The sequence below is a fragment of the Crinia signifera genome, chromosome 1 (genome assembly GCF_055691185.1).
Source record: "Crinia signifera chromosome 1, ASM5569118v1, whole genome shotgun sequence".
Lineage (NCBI taxonomy): Eukaryota > Metazoa > Chordata > Amphibia > Anura > Myobatrachidae > Crinia > Crinia signifera.
The window spans coordinates 379,094,934-379,110,958 of NC_139217.1; the positions used below are offsets into that span (position 1 = coordinate 379,094,934).

General features: G+C 46.0%; 1 protein-coding gene across 2 annotated transcripts in view; it reads left to right on the forward strand.

The window, feature by feature from the left end:
- WSCD2 (WSC domain sialate O sulfotransferase 2) overlaps positions 1–16,025 on the forward strand; it is a 273,923-nt gene that overhangs the window by 187,136 nt on the left and 70,762 nt on the right. For both annotated transcript variants that reach the window (XM_083151445.1, XM_083151446.1), the window contains exon 6: positions 14,228–14,402. In XM_083151445.1, coding sequence (XP_083007571.1) covers positions 14,228–14,402 — 175 coding nt within the window. The remainder of the gene's footprint in view (positions 1–14,227; positions 14,403–16,025) is intronic.

A 16,025-nucleotide genomic window follows, 5' to 3' on the forward strand; every position in this document is an offset into this window, starting at 1 on the left:
GACTGAATCTCACTAAAACATTTATAACAATTGTGGGTATATTAGCAATTACTGCACAGTATCATTCCCTTTAAATGTAGAAAAGTAAAAACAGGATTTCTCATAAAAATGCATTGTTAATTTGGTTTTAAACTGAACAGCCAAGGAATACTGATGGTTCTTAAGTGTCTTCTTGAACATGGTGTTTCCACAATGAGCAAATACCCGGGACTTATTGTGAGCTCATTTAGTTTTGTCAGTTCTTGCATTCTGGAGACACAAAGTGGTGATATTCATAGCAGTTAATATTATCACTCCATCCCATTAATTTGCAGAGAACACTGTTCACTCGGAGTTTATTGACTGCTGATATACTGGGTATAGATGATAATGGAGATGCATCATTATTGATTTCTCATCAGATAAACTTGATGGAACGCTGCAGTCAAAGAACACACAGAAACTCAATGCAGCTCTTCACCAATCTTCATTTGTCCACTATAGCCGCAAGGCGTATTTCAATAATGTACAAAATGTTACTCAGAAATATTATCAGTCTGGAACGGAATTAATGGTTGAATTGACCTAAGAGTAGTGTAACTAGAATTGTATCTTAATTAAATTACATGAACTAGGCCTTTTCTGGTTGTATAGGAAATGATCTAAGCATTCCTATAAGCAGGAATTTATCTGGTAAGCCATATACAGTATGCAATGAACAGTAGAGTTAACAAACATACAGGGGCAGATTTATTAAGCCTGGTGATAAAGTGGCCGGTGTAACACTGCAGATAATCAGATCCTAACAGTCATTTTTCAAACACAGAGTGTACATTTACAGTTAGGTGCTGATTGGCTGGTGTGTTATCACCTTACACTTTATCACTTCTCCAGGCTTAATAAATCTCAGCCACAGTCTTGTGACAACTGGAGTATCTTTTTGGCTTGCCCACTTTTAGACAGACACGTAGAGGCAATTTTCAAAAAAACATTGGGGCAGATGTATTAAGCCCGAAGAAGAGATAAACTGGCGATAAAGTGAAGATAAAGTGAAAGACGATAACGCAAAAGCCAATCAACTCCCAACTGTCATTTTCAAACACAGTTCATTGGCTGGTGCTTTATCTCCTTTCTCTTTATCTCCAGTTTACAGTTAATCTCTTCTCCAGGCATAATACATCTGCCCCAATATGGATCATGTAACACATGGTAAATGTACTGTAATTTGCCAGTGTAATATGGAGTTGTGTTCCCAGTTGTACCCTAACACTCCATATAGCAGAATGCATTGATGGTCCTCATCACAGCACTTTAAGTAGACTATGAGGGGAACTCAATTGCCATTGTAATTTACTATTCACTAACTGATCTCCCAGGGCTTCCAATTATCTCCAAAGTCAGTCTGACGCCAGCACTTATCTGTCATTTCTTTTCTGTGACTCACTGAGGTCCCAAAAGTAATTAAGGACCCTAATAAATCGTATATCAACAGTATATGATTGTTTAATAACACCACCAACTGCCACTGTGTCGACAATAATACATGTTAAACTGCCATTGTGTCGACAAAAATACATAGTAAATTTCAGTGGCCATTCTTTGTTTTTGTTTCACTAAAAGTATTGTGTTACTCATTTAACTCTTCATGGCAAATTATGCAACATATGTAATTACAGAGTTATCATTATTTTAAAATAATTGGAAATAAAAGTTAAGTTTTAGCTTACTCACTTAAAACTATCTTCATTCATTCAAAAGTGTGCCTCCAAAAAGGAATTCTTTCTGCGGACGATGGCCCACTATTTGTGGACCACTGTTCCCTTTTGGCTAAGTATACTAGTACTTGATTCCTGGGGGCACCTCCAACACCAAATATTTGTTGTATTTATAAAAGCATATTATTCTGTAAGTTGGTTCTATAATTTTCATTAAATCAGTTTTTGTCCTGTGCAGGATACTACTTCTATTTGCTACGTCCCAAAAGTAATCCCAGATAAGTGCTCTATTTTCACAATTATGGCTACGAAACCACATCGGTTTGTGAAGTTATCATTGATCCTACAGTATCTATGTGTTTTAGCTTAAAACCATGTCATTTTTTTTTAGGTGGAACAATTGAGTTGCTTAAAAAAACAAACCAGTGCAGCAAAGCCCTGTTTCAATTATCTTAAATTCAGGAAAATTTAAATTTGTGATAAATTGTATTTATCAAAGGGAAATTGTATTTATCAAAGGGACAAAGCCAAAAATGGAATATGACTATTCTTTTGATGGTATGCATCATTCTTTCCTATACCCTTCTTGGCCCCCCCGGAAAGGTGGATAGGTCTCCTAAATCCCTCTCAGTACACCTTCCCACCACCAGCTAATTCTCAATGCCTCAATCTGGCTGCCCCCTCCCAGTGGGGGGACAGAAAACTAGGCAAGGACAGTATACATACCACTGCTCCATCGAGATTTCACTCCTCTTTATTCATTTTTTAAAATAAATAGTAAATCTAAAACATGCCGTGTTGTGTGTGCAAACATTGATTAGTCGGTGGGTAGATGCAGTACTATTTTTCTAGAAAAATAGGTCCAGGAACTCCGGGCAGGGGGTGGTTTGATTAAATAAAAAAAAAAAAAAGAGAGAGAGAGAGAGTATATACTGTATTTAATAACTTGGGCACTAACAAGTGACATTAAAATAAATAGTATCTTATGGAAAGTACATTTTGGCCCAGAACAGGTTCAGGAACCTAGTTCCTGATGATGTCATATTTAATTACAGGTTCAGGAACAGAGGGGTAGTGTCACACGTAGCCGCGACGGAGCGCGGCGGGTACAGTACTCACCCGTCCGCGCCCGCCGCCGGCTAGCGTGTGCAGGCTCCGGTCTGCGGTGTGCGGGTAGCAGCAGCTCTGGGTAGGGATGGCAGCAGTAGTGGTGCCGGGAGGCCGGCGTCGCCATCTTGGTTGAGGGCAGGAGACAGATTGGCCCAGAGTGGAGGTTCCCTCCTCATCCTGTGCTGACAGCCAATGGCAGCCATCCCCTGGGGATATAGGGGATCTGCCTAGGCTGTTCAGTGTCAGTGCAATGAGTCTTTGGAGTCATTCACAACTCCTAGCTGATTCCCGGATCCTGGCTCTTTCTCTCCTGACTCTGGTGCCTTGCTCCCTGCATCTTGCTACAAGGAAGTTTTCTCCTGACACCAATGCTGCAAGTCCTACCTAGTGCTTGTTCCTGCTTGTGTCCCAGAATTACCCTGCACAGCTTCCCGCTGTCCTCCTTCATACAACTCATTCATTCCATCATCTTTCAGTCATCCGGATCCATTTCTTCTGTCATCAAATCAACCTCCTTCCGGATCCTCATCTATGTACTCTGGCTCACCAAGTATACGTTTCCAGATTTCCCTGCCCGTTATTAGTATTGTGCTGGACTCTATTTAATTTATTCCAACTGTCACTTAAAGAAGTATTTGAGTGAAGTTTATCATTTATGAAATCCGTTATTAAACCTGCACGTTTCAATCCTACCCCTCCTGGTCCGTCTCCGGTTCCTGTGCACCACACGACTCCATCCAGCCCTTTAGCCGTGACAGTTTGCACTGACCCGATGGAATCGGGTGAAGCACAGGCCTCCATGACGGATGTTCTTCAAGGCATCATGGCTCGATTGGAACAAGTAGAGACTACCCAGCGTCAAGTGGCTCAATTTCTCCAGACCTTGTCATCACCTCAGGCGGCTCCCTCAGTTTCAGCAGCACCAACCTCCGGAGCTTCGGCCCCTGCTGCTCCCCCTGGGCCAGCTGCTCCTCACCAGCTACACCTGTCAACCCCCAGTAAATATGACGGGTCCCCGAGGGGGTGTCGAGGATTCCTGAATCAATGTGACGTCCATTTTACCCTCCAGCCTTCCAATTTCCCCTCTCCCAAGACTCGGGTGGCTTACATCGTGTCCCTACTGGCGGGTCCAGCCCTGGAGTGGGTGTCCCCCCTTTGGGAGCGTGCGGATCCCATCCTCAATAACTATGAAGAATTTGTGGCCTCCTTCCGTCGCATCTTCGACGAGCCTGGCAGAGTGTCCTCCGCAGCCACGGAGATCCTAAGGATTCGTCAGGGCAGTCGCCCAGTGGGACAATATGTCGTACAATTTCAAACCCTGGCTTCCGAACTCAGATGGAACGAAGAGGCTCTCGTTTCTGCCTTCTGGAACGGCCTAGCCGGGCGCATCAAGGACGAGTTAGCAACTCGCGATTCTCCTTCCACCCTGGCTGAACTCATTTCATTATGTAACAAAGTCGATCTGCGACTCCAAGAACGCCAACTTGAGAGGAATCGCTCTGATCGCCTTCGCCCTCGATTTCCTTCCAATGTCGCACCAGCCTCCAAACCAACCCCGCCTCCTGCGGTGTCAACAGATGAGCCCATGCAAATCAACCGCTCCCGTCTCTCTCTCGAAGAGAAGTCCCGAAGACGGCGAGAGAATCTATGCATGTACTGTGGCTCCTCAGCTCACTTATTGGCTTCCTGCCCGCTGCGGCCGGGAAACGACCGCTCCTAATCTCCCCGAGGGAGGTCCGATTAGGAGTCTTGCTTCCATCTCCCTCTTCTTCTGATTCCACCATTCCGGTTACCCTTGTGTGTCCCCAAGGGAGAAAAAGAGTTCAGGCCCTATTGGACTCTGGAGCAGCGGGAAACTTCCTTTCTTCTTCTTTTGTTACCCAACATGCCCTGCCTGTGCAACCCCTGGATCACTCGCTGGTCCTCACTGCAGTGGATGGGAGTCGAATTCGTAGTGGACAAATCACCCATCAGACCACCCCGGTGACACTGCTCATAGGAGCTCTACATCAAGAGACCCTCGAATTCTTCATTCTTCCACAGTCCTCACACCAAATGGTCCTGGGCCTTCCCTGGCTCTCCAAACATAACCCACACATCGATTGGACCAATATGGAGGTCAAGGCCTGGGGAACAGATTGCCAGTCTACTTGCATTCCTCAGATCCTTCCGGTCTACCAGACCCATCCACAACGTGAGGGTAACTGTCCTTCATCCTCTTCAGCTCCACCCTTGTCGATACCCGCACCATATCATTCATTTACAGATGTATTCAGTAAAGGTGGTGCCGACACCCTGCCTCCTCACCGTCCTTGGGACTGCCCGATAGAGCTGGTGGCCGGGAAATTCCCTCCTCGTGGCCGCATCTATCCCCTGTCGCTACCTGAGACTGAGGCCATGTCCTTGTACATTCAAGAGAACTTAAACAAAGGTTTCATTCGACCATCTACTTCTCCGGCCGGGGCCGGGTTTTTCTTTGTGAAAAAGAAAGATGGCGGTCTTCGGCCATGTATCGACTATAGGGGCCTGAACGACATCACCATTAAAAACCGCTATCCCTTACCCCTTATCGCAGAACTATTCGACAAGATCAGAGGGGCAGCAATCTTTACTAAATTGGACCTGCGAGGGGCCTACAATTTGATCCGGATCCGTCCAGGTGACGAGTGGAAGACGGCTTTTAACACGCGCGACGGCCACTATGAATACCTGGTGATGCCCTTCGGCCTTTGTAACGCCCCCGCTGTCTTCCAACAGTTTGTAAATGATATCTTTCGGGACTTGCTGTACCACTCCATCGTAGTCTATCTAGACGATATACTCATCTTCTCTCCAAATCTCCAACTTCACAGACAGACAGTGTCCGAAGTCCTACGACGTCTTCGCCAAAATCAACTGTTCTGCAAGTTGGAAAAGTGCGTTTTTGAGGTCACGTCCATTCCATTCTTGGGTCACATTCTCTCCGCCACTGGGATAGAAATGGACCCAGAGAAGGTGAGAGCCATCCAAGACTGGGCAGCCCCCACAACACTCAAAGGAATTCAGAGATTCCTAGGGTTCTCAAACTATTACCGGCGATTTATCCGGAACTTCTCTACTATCGCTGCTCCCCTCACTGCTCTCACTTGCAAGGGAGCTGATCCAAGCCGATGGTCGTCAGAAGCATCCTCTGCCTTCCAGCAGTTAAAGAGAGCATTCATGACGGCACCAATCCTCCTCCAACCAGACCTCGACAGGCCCTTCATTCTCGAGGTGGACGCATCCTCGGAAGGGATCGGGGCCATCTTGTCACAAAAAGGTGAGGATCAAGAATTACACCCTTGTGCCTTCCTCTCCAAAAAATTCCTCCCAGCAGAGAAGAATTACCCCATCGGGGAACAGGAGTTGCTTGCAGTCAAAACTGCGTTAGAGGAGTGGCGATACCTTCTGGAGGGGGCACGACATAAGATCACCGTGTATTCAGACCACAAAAATCTGTCCTTTCTTAAACAGGCTCAGTGCCTTACTGCCCGCCAAGCCCGTTGGGCCATGTTTTTTGAACGCTTTGATTTCCAAATTAAATTCCGACCTGGAACCACGAATACTAAGGCAGACGCTCTATCCCGCTCCTTTGAGACGACCTCTGACCTAGAGACACCTCCTCGTCCAATCCTCGATCCGCTGGTCTTCGCCCAAGTAACCGTACAGCCATCTCCTCCTCCAGGTAAAACGTTCGTTCCCCCCGAACTTCGCAAGAAAATATTGTCATGGGCACATTCTTCCCGCTTCGCAGGGCACGCAGGAGCACAAAAGACCTTGATGTTCCTGTCACGTTCTTATTGGTGGCCAACCATCCGCCACGACGTAACCAACTTCGTTGCCTCTTGTGTAAGATGTGCTCAGCATAAAGTGCCCAGAACAACTCCCGCTGGTCCTCTCCGCCCTCTAACCATTCCCACAGAACCATGGACCCATCTGTCAATGGACTTCATTTGCGAACTACCTCCCTCAAAAGGTCATACCGCAATCTGGGTAGTGGTCGACCGATTCTCGAAAATGGTCCATTTTTTCCCACTAAAAGGTCTCCCCTCTGCTCCAGTACTGGCTCAGCTATTCATCTCAACCATTTTTAAACTTCACGGACTGCCCAAAGAGATTGTATCCGACCGCGGAGTACAGTTCGTTGCAAAGTTCTGGAGAGCTCTCTGTGCCGCGGTACAGGTCAAACTCAAGTTTTCCACTGCCTTTCATCCCCAGACCAACGGCCAGACAGAACGGGTGAATCAAGACTTGGAGGCCTTTATTCGACTGTTTGTCTCGTCTTCCCAAGATGACTGGGTGGATCTTCTCCCGTGGGCAGAATATATGCATAACAACTCCTATCACTCTTCCTCCGGAACCACCCCCTTCTTTACAGTATTCGGCAAACATCCACGATCTCCGGATTTCTCAGAATTATCCTCTTCCGAAGTTCCTGCAGCAACCACTTCATTACAACGCTTTGCTAAAATCTGGTCGGATGTCCACACCGCTCTTCTTAAATCTTCCGCCCGATACAAGAGGATGGCAGACAGGAAAAGAAGGGCAGCGCCCAGATTGAACGTCGGCGACCGGGTATGGCTGTCTACCCGCCATATACGCCTCCGTCTGCCCTCTATGAAGCTGGCTCCCCGGTTCATTGGGCCATACCCTATCATCCAAGTCATTAATCCTGTCGCTTATAGACTTCAACTTCCTCCTTCCCTAAGGATTTCGAATTCCTTCCATGTGTCCCTCCTCAAGCCTTTAAGGTTGAACTCTTATCAAAAGAAGATTCCCAAACCGCCCAAGATTAACTCCGAAAGTGGGGCTGAATTTGAGGTAAGACGCATTATAGACTCTCGTTGCCGCAATTCTCGTACCCAGTATCTGGTGGAATGGGTTGGGTTTGGTCCCGAAGAGAACTCTTGGGTGGATTCCATTGATTTGCACGCTCCAAAACTGGTAAAGCAATTTCTCCAGAGAAATCCGCACAAGGCCCATAGGCGCCCTGGGGTCACCCTGAAAAGGGGGGGTACTGTCACACGTAGCCGCGACGGAGCGCGGCGGGTACAGTACTCACCCGTCCGCGCCCGCCGCCGGCTAGCGTGTGCAGGCTCCGGTCTGCGGTGTGCGGGTAGCAGCAGCTCTGGGTAGGGATGGCAGCAGTAGTGGTGCCGGGAGGCCGGCGTCGCCATCTTGGTTGAGGGCAGGAGACAGATTGGCCCAGAGTGGAGGTTCCCTCCTCATCCTGTGCTGACAGCCAATGGCAGCCATCCCCTGGGGATATAGGGGATCTGCCTAGGCTGTTCAGTGTCAGTGCAATGAGTCTTTGGAGTCATTCACAACTCCTAGCTGATTCCCGGATCCTGGCTCTTTCTCTCCTGACTCTGGTGCCTTGCTCCCTGCATCTTGCTACAAGGAAGTTTTCTCCTGACACCAATGCTGCAAGTCCTACCTAGTGCTTGTTCCTGCTTGTGTCCCAGAATTACCCTGCACAGCTTCCCGCTGTCCTCCTTCATACAACTCATTCATTCCATCATCTTTCAGTCATCCGGATCCATTTCTTCTGTCATCAAATCAACCTCCTTCCGGATCCTCATCTATGTACTCTGGCTCACCAAGTATACGTTTCCAGATTTCCCTGCCCGTTATTAGTATTGTGCTGGACTCTATTTAATTTATTCCAACTGTCACTTAAAGAAGTATTTGAGTGAAGTTTATCATTTATGAAATCCGTTATTAAACCTGCACGTTTCAATCCTACCCCTCCTGGTCCGTCTCCGGTTCCTGTGCACCACACGACTCCATCCAGCCCTTTAGCCGTGACAGGTAGATTTATGAAAGGATGATCAGGGGAATCTGCGCTATCCCCGTGCGTTATTGCAGGGGATAGCGATTCCCCTGATCTATGACACCCGCTGAGCGGGTGTCTTTCGTGCGGCGGTGCGGGGCAGGAGGCATAGCGCAGCTACGATATTTCGTGCTGCGCGCCTGCCTCCTGCCTAATTTATGAAGTGTCAGCATTGCTGACCGTTCCGCCGCCTGCAGCTGACATGAAACCTCCGTGTCTGACAAATAACAATCCTTCTACTGACCCACAATATCCGTAGGATTAGAAATCAAAAATAAGTTGGGAAAGGAAGAATAAAAAAGGATGAATATATGCATACTGTATATATTTCTTTTATTTCCTTTATTTAGATTTTAGTGTTTTATCATGAACCCAGACATCTTACTGAAATTCTGTGTAGATTTCCAAATTGAAAATATAAAAAAGGAATATGCATTTTTAGAGCCACTGTAAATCTAACATTTATGAGCGGCGTATAATCCTTTACCGTGTTCCTATCGAGGTCTAAGTGTTAAATATTTCTGCCCATATTTACCTCAATGTCTAACTCATTTTGTCATATTTGCTTCCTACACTTTGCGGGAATTAAATGAAAATGAGATTACTTTTACTACATATGTTAATCTTAGGAAGCAATTATGAATTTCAGTTTTATTTTTCTTACCAGATTTGTTTAAGGCTGTAATGAAAGATGTGCCGCTATTTACTGTCGATAAATTTTTTTTGTCATTTCGGAATAGCAGATATGGTAATCCAGAATAGCAGATATGGTAATCCAGGAAATAGTCATGGAAATAGAAACTGCAATTTGCATTATTAAAGCAATCAAAATTCTGATTTTGACTTTTTATATTTTTGTTGTGACACGCACAGCAATATAGGTTATTTCAGGCATCAGAGTGGTGTCCATTTTCTTCTTGAGATTGTGCCTTGTAAATAAAAATCTGTGAGCTAAATCCCTTTGATTAGCTGTGCGCTGTCTCAGCTCATGGTGTTAAATTGTCTGTGCCCCACAACTGAGCACTTTCACATATAAATGAGGCTGCAGATGATTCCATCTATGTCTCATAATCGTTCTGTAGAAGATAAAAGTTAAAAGTTCAGCATCAAAGAAGATTATTTTGATTGAAGTCTACTTGAATTTTTATTTTTTACCGGTTAATGTAGAGAAATAGCGCTGCGTTGTACAAAAAGTCAATTTTGTTTTGCTGAAATCTTTTCCCAGTTAGTAAACAAAAATGATTTGATTATTTTTCCTGCACAATGAGATAATTGCAAAACCTTTATATGAAAGCTGCAATGCAGCAGAGTATTCTAATACAGGTTGAGTATCCTGTATCGGGAGATCCATTATCCGAATTATTCCAAAAACCATGTTTTTTTTTTAATAATTCAAATTTATTTATCCCCCCCCCCCCCCGATCCTTTTTTAATACTTACCAAGTCCCCCGGCGTCCACGGCAGGCCTTCAGCATCGTCTCCGGCGTCTCCAGTGTTCCCAGGAGTGCATTGCTGCAGGGCGTGCCTGGGAGCTCACGATGGATGTTGAGGGACCACCGGGGCATCACCAGGGGACAGGTAAGTATGTTTTAAAAAAAATTATTCCAAAAACCGAAAAAAATCTTTTATCCGGAATGCTCGTGGTCCCGAGCATTTCAGATAAGGGATACAACCTGTACTACCAGTATTACCTGTTACACCAGTACTATTTTTCTGGAAAAATAGGTCCAGGAATTCGGAGTCTGGGGGTGGGTTGATTAACTAAAAAAAAAGAGAAAGAGAGAGAGAGAGAGAGAGTGACACTAGCCATCTGGCACTTCTGGAAAATACTTGTTCCTGTTTGAATGCACAGCTCATACACTCGTAAGGGCTGGCCTAGCAGCTCTGCATCCTAGAGTTCTGCTCAGCCACCTGAGATATAGAGACACAATGGTGTGCCATGAAGTCAGGCACCTATGACTCATGGTATGTTCCCAAATGCCATTTTAATGCACCCTAGCCGGGCTCACGCACAGTGGCGTAACTATAGTCCCACAGCCCCCGCGGTGGCGGGGAGGCACTGAGAAGGTGTGGGCGCCAGGGGGGGGTGTCTGCGGGGCTATAGTTACTTGCTGCCGTCTGCACCTGTCACCGGCCAGTACCTCCTGCCGCCGGCGCGGCGCTTCTGTCGGGTCCCGACTCCTGAAGCTAATTAAAAGTGACAATCAGAAAATGGCTGCCCCCATACAGCAGACCATTTTTAAGGTTGCTAGAGGAGGCCGCCGCCTACTCTAGCATCCTCAAAAACTGTCTGCATTATGGGGGCAGCCATTTTCTGAGTGTCACTTTTTATATGCTGCAGGAGCCGGGAGAGCCGGGACCTAACAGAAGCGCCGGAGGCAGGAGGTACCGCCTGCACAGGGAGGGGGGGGGGTGTTAACCCTAGGGGTCGGAGAGGGGTTTGTTAACCCTCAAGGGGGGGGGGGGCACAAATTTAATAGCTATGCCACTGCACATACAATACTAAGGGGTCCATTCATGAAGCAGTGAAAAGAGTGGAGAAGTGAGCCAGTGGAAAAATTGCCCATTGCTGGACTGTCAGGCTGAGAGACTGACTCTGCGTGGTAACTCTGTGAATATTTCTCACATGCAGCCTTTGAATCTGTTTCTGCAATGGCAGTCCAGCAATGCGATACACAGCCCAGTCTCTCCTGAATTGCACCCATCTGTCAGCGATATTTTCATCAAATACAAAGGGGTCAATTTTAGAAATGGTATCCCTATTCTGTAGATGTGCTGTAAATCAGGCTCCATCACCAGGATGACTTTTGGAGATGCCCTATCTTGATGTGACACGTGGAAAGTCCTTTTGCGTTTTTGTTAAAGCAGATCATTGAATCGTTTGTGTGTGGGGGACTCTAATTGGATCAAGAATCGTTTGTGTATCCAGTTCTCAATAGCCAATTGTCCATTTCTTTTGGTACTTCATCTTTGTAGGGATTGTGTGGTGATCCCCACTTTGGGACGCGACATAAGGAGTTGGTTGCCCCTTGGGACTGATTATTTTTTGTTACTCTCTATAGTTGTATAGAATGCACTTGATAAATTTCACCTTAATGCAGATTGGTTACTATAGGCCCCCATACACTATGCGATTTGGCCCCGATTTTACCCGATTCTGGAGGATTGGGCCGAGAAATCGGGTGAAACTGGGCAAATTGCGTAGTGTATGACATCCGATCTGATCCGATGCGCGGTCCTGTGTACATCGGATCAGCTCCGGATGTCAGACGGTCTGCACATAAGATTAATCATGTGCAGCCGTCCAGGGGAGTGACAGGAGCAGGCTGAGAACTCAGCCAATCAGCGGCCGCCCTGTCTCTTGAATAGGATGGTTTCTATTCTCCCGCTGCTCTGCGGTCCCCACGGCGAGCGGGAGAATAGAAACCATCCTATTCAAAAGACTGGGCGGCCGCTGATTGGCTGAGTTCTCAGCCAATCAGCGGCCGCCCAGTCCTTTGAATGGGATTTCTTTCTATTCTCGCGCCGCGCACCCGGTCTCTCTGCATCTGCGGTCCCCGCTCCTGACCCTGCCTGCCTGCCGCAGCGCCGCTGCATCTGAAGAGGCTGAGGCTCTCCCAGTGCACAATACAGATTACAGCCTGCACCTACAGGTACCCAGGACCAGACCCCACCCCCAGCCTGCTCCTGTCACTCCCCCGGTCGGTCCCCACTCCCATCCTGCCGCTCCCCTCCCCCCCCCCCCGCCTGCAGTTCCCCGGATTTTTCATGTGATAAATCGCAACCGATTTATCACATGTAAAATTTGGCACATAAAGTGCCAAATGTTATCAAGCTCCCCCGGGGAGCTGCCGGGGAAGTTCAGGGTAAATCGGGGCTGACTTGTCCTTAGGACAAGTCGCCCTAGTGTATGGGGGCCGCAACTTCTCCCCTGTCTCACTACTCCTCTCTCTTTTTTTTTTTTTTACTGTACCACACTGTCTGGTCTGCTTTGGATATCTGGGCTGATGGTAATGCTATTAGGCATTAAATTAATCAAGGACATAGCACACTATCATGGCCCACAATTAAGGTGTCACTTTACTAAGACTTCGGAAAAGGAAAAGTGAGGATGTTGCAACCAATCAGATTGTAGCTATGCTTTATCTAGAACAGTCTAGAAAATGATGGGTGAATATTGATTTGGTTGCCATACTCAACATCTACAGTATACTGTTCCTTTAAAGAAGCTTTAGGAAAGGATAAATTTACGAAGACGGGAGCTCTATTTCACATGGGATGTTGCTATGGGCAACCAATCAAAATCTACACTTTATTTATTTTGCCCCTTCTAGAAGATAATAGATAGGTTCTGACTGGTTGCCCATAGCAACATCCCATGTGAAAAATAACTCCCATCTTAGTAAATTTCCCCCTAGTGTCTTATGCCTATAATAAACATATGTAACACACAAACAATATATAGGACTGATAATTATCGGTATAGGACTTGAAACTGATGATTTTTGTATATGGTGTGACCTAGATATTTGTTGTGTTCAGTGTTCCCTCTAAGCTGTGCGCGTGTGCACGCGCATACAACTCGCCGAGCGTGCGCACAGACATTACAACAGAGCGCACAAAGCAGCAGTGGTCCCTTTTTGCAGTTGTGGACTCAAGTAATGTGTGTTTCACCCATTAACTACATTGTGTGCTGTGTTTTCAATGTTTAAATGTTTAATATCATTTTGAAGTAAAGTTAACACAAATGCTGAATGTCATTTTCCAGTTATATATAAGTGACGCACAAAATTTTTTATTAGAGGGAACATTGGTTGTGTTTTGTATTTCCGAAATATAAATCATATATCTACAGTGTGTATTGTTTATGCTCACTGTGACTATTATAGTGTGTTGGCTGCTGCATCTTTATGGTATAGTGTAGTGTCATGCTACCAGGCGCGTTTTAGCATAGAAGGAGGCCTGTGTGCAGCCTACCCCAGCCAGACTCCCTCCTCTCTGCTGGGAGTAGCAGGGTCTGAGCACTAGAGTGCTCAAACAGTAATGCCATGCTTAGATCTTTGGAAAAATGGCATGGCGGCCATTTTTTTCCAGTAATTTTCACACCACCAGCAGTAAGGAGTCTGAGCACTAGAGCACTCAGACTTCATTGTGCATGCGTACATCGCTGGAAAAATGGTGCAGTGGCCATTTGTCCGGTAATTTCTGCAATAATGCTGTCTCCGTCGCTGGACTCTAGAGGCTAAGTATTTAAAAAATGAGTGCAGCGTGTACGGTGTGCCCCCACTACTGAAATAGAGTTGTTATTATTATTATTATTATTATTATTATTGTTTTGATGGATGATGAAAAACACAGTAACCTCTCATTTCAAGTCCTCTCTTGCTTAGAGTTAGTACAGCTGGTGAATCACTTACATTTTAAATGTAGACTTAGTAACTTTAGAATGCATTTACGGACTGCTCAATGTCAACAGGAAACGTGAGAGATTGTCTCACATGAGTGGTAAGATGTGATATTCTGTGTTCCTCTTCTATTACACTAAGTTAGTGTTCTCACTAACTTCCCACAGGAATATCCATTGGCAGCGCTCGCAGGAACAGTCTGTCACTGTGCTTTCCCCACAACTTATTTCACACTTCACGAGCGGGAGGACGAGCAGCTGTGTGCTCAGAAATGTACTGGAGAGGAATTCGAGAGCTGTGGCACACCGGATTATTACATAGTTTATCAAACACAAGTACAAGGTAGGACTGCAGAATCACTCCATTAAATCTTTTCTAATTTAATGGGTCACTATAGTGCCTGGAGCAATAATGTAATGTACTTCAGAATTGTAGCGACAATTGACTATGTGATATAACGGTGACACCTGCAGCAAAATAAGCCTGTGTGGCCTGCAGTATTGTTTATGGCATCATAGCCATGTTTGCTGAATTTGTTTTTGACCATGAGGCAATAATCAATCATATGACCATACATCTGCAGAGGAAGCTCAATTCATCATTTACATGTCTCTTGCACAAGTCAGAATTACTCAGCACTGGAAATATGCTTCTTTATATACTCTCAGTGTCTCTCAGAACATCTCAGTATCTCACAAGGGACCTAAGCACTAAGCTTCAAAAGTAGTAAAATGGAGATTGATAAACAGCCAGCCAATCAGCTCATGCCTTCACAGACTGTTTGAAAATGTCAGGCAGGAGCTGATTGGCTGGGTTTGAAAAATGCCAGGTAGGAGCTGATTGGTTGGTGTTTTATCACTCTCTATTTTATCACTTTTGAAGTATAGTGTATCTGGCCCAAGGAATGCTCTGGTAGCTCTCATAGGGCGAGATGTACTAAGCCTTGAAAAGTTATAAAATGGAGAGTTATAAACCACCAACCACCAACCAATCAGCTCCTACTTGTCATTTTTCAAACCCAGCCTGTGACATTAAAAGTAGGAGCTGATTGGCTGGTGGTTTATCACTCTTTTACCACTTTTCAAGCTTAGTACATCTGGCCCATATACTCTGAATAATACGCATATTGTGGCACTATACGGAGGCGAAGCTGTATATTAAATTCTCATTTGCCAGAGATAACCACCAAATCCTCTTATTTAGTGGGCTGCAGCACAGTCCAAAATTCAAATAGCGGAGCCACACCCACAGCCAGTGAGTAATTTTGGAATGGCAGTTGCTGTTCCTCCACTATTTGAATTTTGAACTGCGTTGCAGCCCTAGCCCCGCAGCTGCCCCTGCTCTTAGAGCTGATGTTCTGTGTACAGGTATTCCCTCCAGACTGGCTCCACTGGGCATGTGTGAAATCTCCTATACAGCCCGGAGCTCGACAGTTGCCACATCCAGGCATAGTGTGGCCCTGCTCTGCAGCTGTTGGAACAGTCATTGCTACTGACAATTCATATTGAATGGTACAGAACACAGCCCAGATAATGAAAGGAGCGCATAGGTCTTCTCTCGTTTGACATACATTTCCTCCTTTATACATAACATGCACTGATATCATAATGACAGTTAATACATCTACATGCCAGTCTCAATTGTACATGTGCAACCAAGTCGTGTATGCTATACCAAGTCGCCCATTGGGGCAGATATATTATAGCGGCGCATAGCGCACCACTATACCACTTCCTGCTTCGCCTCATTAACAAGGTGAAGCAGGAAGGGACATCAACAAGATGTATTAACATCATGTCTGCTGAAGCGGGGGAGCACTTATTACCCTCTCCGGTGATGTCCCCTCCTGGAGACAGCGAATCAGTTTACACTGCCGCGCTATCTCCTCCCCCCCGGCCGGCTGGACTGGGCATGTGCGGGATCTCGCTTCTTACGCAAGATCTCCAGCGCAGCCCAAAGCCAACA